This window comes from Gambusia affinis, linkage group LG05 (assembly GCF_019740435.1).
Source record: "Gambusia affinis linkage group LG05, SWU_Gaff_1.0, whole genome shotgun sequence".
NCBI classification, from domain to species: Eukaryota; Metazoa; Chordata; class Actinopteri; order Cyprinodontiformes; family Poeciliidae; genus Gambusia; species Gambusia affinis.
The window spans coordinates 3,761,245-3,768,964 of record NC_057872.1 but is presented as its reverse complement, the minus strand read 5'-3'; the positions used below and the strand labels follow the sequence as shown (position 1 = coordinate 3,768,964).

Sequence of the window (7,720 nt, the reverse complement as noted above, 5' to 3'; positions counted from 1 at the left end):
TGAACCAAGAATTAACTTACTTCAGTTTGGCAAGATATTGTGCTTGTTTTTAATATGGGACACATTACTTAATTACTACTTCACGTTAGTTTCCCTTTTTTCACTCTTCCATCCATCCATCCAGCCATTTTCTGTTCACCCTTGTCCCTAATGGGGTCGTGAGGGTTGCTGGTGCCTATATATAATCAAATCAAGTATAAAGACAGATTTAATTTCATCAACTCCAAATTGATTCTAGTTATTACAAAAGGAGCAAAATTACATTTTAAGGCCAGTCAATAACTATTTAGGAAGCACCCACTGAAGGTGATTTTATTTTTACTTATATATATATACACACACACACTTTGCTATATGCTACAAGTGATTCCACAAATAGCCTTTTTTATGAAGAACTTACCATTTTTCCCCTCTTTAATTTGGTTTGGTGCAAAATGGGCAGGTAGTACATGAGACAATTTGGTAATGAGAAGGCAAACAAGACAGCTTTAGAGCACCAAACCCAATCCAAGATAAAAAGGATTATGTGAAAGCTCTGTGTGTCCAAGTGATTCAGGAGGAAATGAAGTATAAGCCTGCATAGTTAGAGAGCTCATTAACTAGATTCAAATCCTGTCACATGTTTGAAACCCTGTACTTGAATAGGAAATTCCGAATTAAGCTGAAAAACCAACAACTGCTTGTACCAGAATTTTGTCTTCATGTGACAGCAGAATACAGGGTGTTTTTCAACCACTTGAACATTCTGTACATATTTGTAATGCTCAAGAACAGAGGCAGATGGTTTACTGCAAAAAGGATCGAGTCAGTCCTGTGATTCTGACACAACAGGGACACCTAGTGGAGAAAGCTGCTGAGAAACTGAAACGTTGATGTGTGACAAATGAGATGTGGTTTCTCTTATCAGAGTCGTGTTAACAATAAATCCCACACAGTGAGGTGTAATTTCGAATGACGTTTTATTACAGCCAGTAGTTTACGATACAAATCACCTCAAACTGCTTAGCAACCAATTCCCTGACATTGCTGACAGTTTGAGCACTGACACAGTAAAATGACATAAAACAGAGGAATGCATTCAAATTTATTACAATTTTCAATTTTATCTATTTTTCTATTTTTTTTTAACTAATTTTTGTTTATGATCAAGGTCTAGTCAAACCATCTCTAGACCTGGCAGATTCAATTTCTTCTTTTTTTTTTTTTTAAGAAATAATTTATCGTTTTGCGATGTTTTCTGAGTTTTAGGTTTTTCAATGTTTAAGTTTTTTTTCTCTTTTTCCATCGGTGAAGCAGGTTTCAAAATGCTCAAGCTGCAAGACAAAAAACAAACAAACAAACAAAAAAATAAATAAATATTCCAGACAATAGTTTGAACAACATTCATAATGTATAAATGTGTATAGTCCCCACCTTAGACGCTGGGAACACCGGCAGGTGTGGTGGACTTCTGCGCAGCCTCTTTAGCCTGGTGGGCCTGGAGCACAGCAACAGCCTCATCCACCTGAAGCAGAAATGTTTGTGAACCCCAAAGCAAAAGTAGTGTTTTCACACAAGTCAGTAGGTTAAAGACGAAGCAAACCTTGGAGCGCAGAGATTCAGGTGACTCAAGCATGTGAAGCAGCTCAGAGTTGTCTATCTCCAGAAGCATACCGGTGATCTTCCCAGCCAGGCTGGGATGCATATTCTGGATCAGGGGGAACAGACGCTCACCTGAGGGGGGAAGCAGTCAACTGGGTCATAAAACAGAACTCAACTGAAGGTGTTTTAGAGTCCCAGAAATCTCCATCAGAGCTGATGGTTCACTCACCCAGCATTTGCTTCTGCTCCTGAGGAGGAGCAGCAGCCAGCATGGAAGCAGTCAGGGGCTCCTGACCTTGGACATGGACAGCAGGCTATGGGACAGAAAGACGTCAGTCTGCACCAATAACTTAGAGTGATTTAGGTATCTGTATGGGTCCAGATATTAAACATTTCTAGATGGAGTTTTAAAGCCAATGTCCCAAATCTATAAGGGCAGATCTTTTCCGTTTAATTCTATGGTTCTCAATTTACTTGACATTTAATCATTTTGAATCCCTAATTCCACTTTCTAAGCAATTTAGACATAACACTAATGTGAATATATAAATTGAGGCTAGAGCATACGAGTGTGTGGGTATGGATGTATTTTGAATCCCTAATTCCACTTATATATATTTAGACATGTACACCCAGATAAGATGGAAAAATTAACTAACTTGTATCATTTTCTTAATTTTTAATTTTTAATAATGAGGCTCCGTCTGAAAATACTGCATAAGTTTATGGGGTAGGAGTTCATAGTTTTCTTACTTCTTCCTACTCCTTTTTGAGCATGTTAAGATTATTGTACAATAATGTGTCTTTTGCATTCCTTGCTCATGTGTGTGATTTTATACTTCTATCATGTTCAAAATAAATAAATTAAAAAAATAAACGTGAAGCTATTGGTGTATTTAAATGTGTTGTACTGGTGAAGAGTTATCCAGTACATTTGTAATTCAGCACAACTCATGTCAATCCAGCACTGTCATTCTGTGTTGGAATAGACGACACTAAACCTCAGATGTTGGCATCAGACGTGAATCTCTAATTGAAACGATTGATTTGTATGTAAATGCAAAAGGTCTTCTTACTTGCTGCATGGCAACTTGTGGCTGGGATGCCATGTGTTGCTGAGGGTTGCGCACACCAGGAGCATATTTGTACCCAGGCATGGTACGGACTGGGGCTGCAGGGGCTGAAGAGCTGGCAGGGCGCGGGCCGAGGGCCTGGGTGGCTGAGGGGAGAACCAAACAGACGATTGGTTAAAAACGCCCACAGAGAGCGACCACTTTATTACGATGCTGTGACCCAAAATCCTTACGCATGCGCTGGGAGGCCATCATGCGTGGGACCTGGGTGTTGGTGGTAGTGGTAGCACGAATGGTGTTGAAGGCCTGGGGCCTTGGTGCTGACGGACGCATGGCGTTGGGCATGTTTTGGAAATCTGAAGAAATTCCACACAATTAATGCACCGACATCAGGATGTTTAAGAGTTGAAGCTGCAGTATGCAAGTTTTATAAAAAAATAAATAAAATTTTTATAAAAATCTATATTTCTTTTACATATTTGTTAAAACTGTCACTATATTGTGACGCACGTATGGAAAAATAAAAAAGCAAGCCGTCTTCTCCCGGTGGTGATTACAAAATACAATCACAGCCAGGAGGAGGGTCTTAGTGCCATCAAACATGTAACTAATTTTTGTTTATGATCAAGGTCTAGTCAAACCATCTCTAGACCCGGCAGATTCAATTTCTTCTTCTTTTTTTTTTTCTGACTGGGAGCGGTGCATTTCTTCAGATGGCAATAGCAGCGCTGGACGGAGGGGAATAGATTTTTTTCACAGGTCTTTTGTCTCATATAATACAGCAGCTTAAAAGGAACATAGGAGAAACGACTTACGCTGAGGTCGCACACCCTGAGCAGCCCAGCGAGGGCCGGGGCGGAGCTGGGCCAATTGGTTGGCGGAGTAATACGCAGCGCGGTTCTGAGCCTAACAACACCAAAATGTATTGTTAAATACAAATCCACATAAAAGCACTAATGGAATATTAGCAAACAATGTTAATCAGCTGCTTGGAGGTTCACCTGTGGAATAGCTGCCATGAAGTAGCCTGAGGGTGGAGCGGGCTGGTAGGGGTTGAGGACAGGGTTGGGCACGGCCCGGACTGTGGCCATCCTCTGCATGTACTGGTTGGTCAAGTGAGCCTGGCGCTCTTCCTTCCGCTGAGCCAGCGCCACATACAGAGGCTTCGTGGCCACGATGCGCCCATTCATCTCTGTCACAGCTTTAGTGGCCTCTTCTGGAGACGAGAAGCACACAAAGCCGAAACCTTTGCTGCGGCCGCCCTCCATCATCACCTAAAGCAAGAGTGGAAAACATCCGTAGCGTTTTTAGACCACCAGCTGATCACGGCTGAGAAGTTTTGTCTCATTTAGAAGATTAGCTTTACCTTCGCACTGGTGATGGTCCCGAATGGGGAGAACTCCTTGCGCAGACGCTCGTCGTCTAGGCCATCGTCCAGGTTTTTAACGTACAGGTTGACCCCCTGGAAAAAGAGAGATAAAACAAAATAAAGCCCAACTTCAGCAGAATTTAAATAGTTACGATTCTGAAATTTGACTGAATGTTGATGCTATAAAACCAATCTTTAATCAATCTTGATTTTAGATAGTTTCAGTCTTTTATTCTGTTAATTTTTTTTAATAAAGCCATAAATACTGTTGTGTGTTTTTTTTTTAATTGTGCTCACTTAGGATAAAGGATGAAATTTAGTTATTGTGCTAACTGCTGTATATTGCGATAATGTTGATTAATTCTATTAAATTTATATAGAGCCAATTTACAACAAAAGTCTTTACAAAGAAAAAAGTTCAATCACACATACATACATCACACATACATTCCAATTGGTCCTGGTTCTCAAGTTGTACAATAAGCTCATTAAGTTATTCAGAAGTTTCTGTTGTCTGAATAAGGTAAGCACTGTTCTAATCAAACAATTCAATTAAAATGTTATTTATCTTGCCTTCTCCATGACGCAGTGGCGTTTGCAGCTGAGTTGCCGTACTGCTCAAACAATGCAGACCTTTATCAGTTTGTAAATGATTCACCGGATCTTATGACTGGATTACCTAATCGAAGGTTGTAAGTGTACTCCAGAGAGTACAAGATGTGGATTTACATCCAGCCTCGACAGATGGTCAAAGTATCAAGAACACTACGTGTAAAAAAATAAAATAAAATGCATCTACAAATACACAGATGCATTTTGATAGAAATAGTCGAAATAATAAATTATTTTTCAACCCAATTAATATTTATGTCCTTGTTTTACTTACAGCCTCACACAGTATTGGGTCCTAAAAGGTTTATTTCTGCAGCTAGTTATTATCCACACATACGGATAAAGGAACCACATTTGTGACATTAAACAGAGGTTACAGCCAAGGTTAGATGACGGTGCCATATTGTCTCATCTCACTAACTACTTGAGTAATTTTAACTTTTTTATTTTCCAGACTGGCATATCTCTATCAAACCCTGTAACATGTTAACTGTTTGACCATCACAGAACGAACACCAACCTGGTATCTGGTCATGCGATCTTGCTTCATCTGCTCAAATTTGCGTTTAAGTTCATTCTGGCGCTCGCCCTTCTTCTGCGCGCGGCCCACATACACCTGTCGGCCATTCAGCTCTTTGCCGTTCATGTCGTCCACGGCCTACAAAGCCACCAGAAATGGAGCCAACACACGTTCAGATTCAATTCAAATGGCAAACATGAAACTGAAGTTTGATTTAAAAAAAAATATAATAATAATAATAATAATAATAAAAATAAAAAAAGACATGAAACCTATGCTAACCTTCTGAGCGTCTTCGTGTCTCTCAAAGCTGACGAAGCCAAATCCCTTGGACTTGCCGCTATCGTCTGTCATAACCCGTATGCTCAGCGCAGGACCTTCGGAAACAGGCAGACTAATCAACACATTTACCCAGACGCTTCATACCCGATAGCTGGCGACTTGCAATCGTCTGCATCTGAAATCTTGACGTCTCACCATATTTGCTAAATAACTCCTTCAGCTTCTCGTCATCCATGTCCTCCCCGAAGTTTTTGATGTAAACGTTGGTAAACTCTCTGGCACGTGCCCCCAGCTCAGCCTCCCTCTCTTTGCGCGACTTGAAGCGACCGACAAATCTGTTAAAAAAAATGACAAAAGTATGCTTAAGTCACACTTTGATATAAAACAGCAGGAGTATACAAATACAGGCTGCAGCAACGAGGTTACGTCCAAATTATGGTTGATTTTTCTAAAGAATCAAATTCAAAATGTACCGATTCTCCTCTGTATTTTAGATACTTTATTTGCAAATGTTTCGAGTTTACGGGACGCTGGTTGACAAGATGCAGGAAAACACAAAAATAGCGCTTCGAGTTAGGCGTCAAAATGTTTGTTAAACACATTCCCCTCACACGTTTTAAAAACAAAAGTGTAACAATCTCCACCACTTACACTTTTCTGTCATTGAGCAACATGCCGTTCATTTTCTCAATGGCACGTTCAGCTGCTTCATGGGTCTCAAAGTGCACAAAACCGTAACCTTTTGAGCCATTTTCATCACAAACCACCTTAGAAAGGACAGATTTGAGGATGTTAAAAAAAACATTGAAACACACACACCATGCAGGCCAAGCACAACAAACTAGCTTTAATCTTGTGAAATCCTAACTCGTGCATTAACACAGAATAGATCTGTCGCTGCCTGACCTTGCAAGAGAGGATGTTTCCAAACGCTGAGAAGGTGTCGTAAAGGGCCTTGTTGTCAATGGACTTGTCGAGGTTTTTGATGAAGATGTTTCCCACCCCGCTCTTCCTCAAGGAGGGGTCACGCTGGGACCACATGATGCGGAGAGGCCTGCCCTTAATCACATCGAAGTTCATCGTGTCCAAAGCCCTTTCAGCTAGAAACGTTTTTAAAAATAAAACAAATTGACCTGAGGCACCCTGTCGTATATGAAGTACAAGTGACTTATATTTGTAACTATATCCTACCATCAGCTGGTTGTTGGAAGTTAACATACGCATATCCCAGCGAACGGCGGGTGATCATGTCTCTGCACACTCTGATAGACAGGATGGGTCCGGCCGGGCTGAATTTCTCGTAGAGCATGGCCTCGGTAACATCTGGGTGCAGGTCTCCTACGTAGAGCGAGGCCATGGGGTAGCTAGGCGCGCTGGGATTCATGTCGGGCGACGTTTCTTTTCAATCAGATAGCCTTTTGAGTTCGACACGCAATGGTGGCTGTCAGGAAAGCTAAATACGTTTTCTTCACTCTGTTTTGGCAAGTAAAAAGAGAAGAGACAGGAAATAAACGTTAACTGCTAACAACGTGGGCTATGTAGCTCGGCTATGTAGCAAAATGTCGGAGTGCGGCCTACCCGATATGGCTTAAATGTCACAATTTGAGAATTCTAGCACCTTCAAAATTACAAAGAGCGCTAAACTATCGATACAACAAGACACAAACAGCGACAATTAACTTACTATTAGTAATACCTCTTTAAATGTGGGGGGGACTAACAGGCTATCGTTTATTAGCCGCGCTCTCAACAATGACGCTAGAAACGTAGCTTGCTAACACCGTTTTCGTCGTTCCGTCTTTCGTTCTTTTTCGAAGGCAGCGTCTTCTTCGCGTTGCTTGGTTGGCAAATCAAATCCTGCTTCACCGATTTTAGGTTTTCTTATAAAAATATGTCTGCGGGTGCTCTCTAGCTTTTGGTTTGTTTCATAATAATAAAATGTGTGCCGAGGCTAGCTCCGGAGCACACCCTACGCAGACGGATTACAAGAATGAAAGGAAGGACGGGGGAGGCTGTTTCCAGATTCCAGTCGAAACGTCGGCGCGTGCACTAACCGTGGTTAACGTCACGTATCTCGCGATATTTTATGTTTTTGAGTAAAATAACGTGTAGAAAATTTAAATGAATAATCTTAAGAATATACTATACGTCATTTGAAAAATTTAAACCCAGTTTCTCAGAAAATTTTAGATTTAGACGAGCCCAGGGAAACGATTAGTTTTTATCCATAAATTATAGCTTTGACAGGACAGGAAGTGACAGAACAAACATGGCTTTTTGGAG

The 7,720-nt window shown here is 40.9% G+C and overlaps 1 protein-coding gene across 4 annotated transcripts; it reads right to left on the bottom strand.

The window, feature by feature from the left end:
• Positions 1 to 942: 942 nt before the first annotated feature.
• Positions 943 to 7,499, bottom strand: LOC122830713 (polyadenylate-binding protein 1A). Of its 4 annotated transcripts, none has more exons than XM_044116306.1 (16): positions 7,134 to 7,499; positions 6,629 to 6,910; positions 6,344 to 6,537; positions 6,089 to 6,204; positions 5,633 to 5,772; positions 5,438 to 5,532; positions 5,156 to 5,293; positions 4,021 to 4,116; positions 3,656 to 3,928; positions 3,470 to 3,560; positions 2,888 to 3,010; positions 2,658 to 2,800; positions 1,811 to 1,895; positions 1,583 to 1,713; positions 1,414 to 1,504; positions 943 to 1,313 (listed from the first exon to the last, which is right to left on the bottom strand). In XM_044116306.1, the coding sequence occupies exons 2-15, from the start codon at positions 6,819 to 6,821 to the stop codon at positions 1,415 to 1,417; spliced, it is 1,908 nt and encodes a 635-aa protein (XP_043972241.1). In that variant the 5' UTR covers positions 6,822 to 6,910; positions 7,134 to 7,499; the 3' UTR covers positions 943 to 1,313; position 1,414. The 4 variants fall into 4 exon arrangements, with proteins under 4 accessions (XP_043972241.1, XP_043972240.1, XP_043972243.1 ...); XM_044116305.1 differs by having other exon boundaries at positions 7,122 to 7,489; XM_044116308.1 differs by having other exon boundaries at positions 7,016 to 7,466.
• Between the last annotated feature and the right edge of the window lie 221 nt (positions 7,500 to 7,720).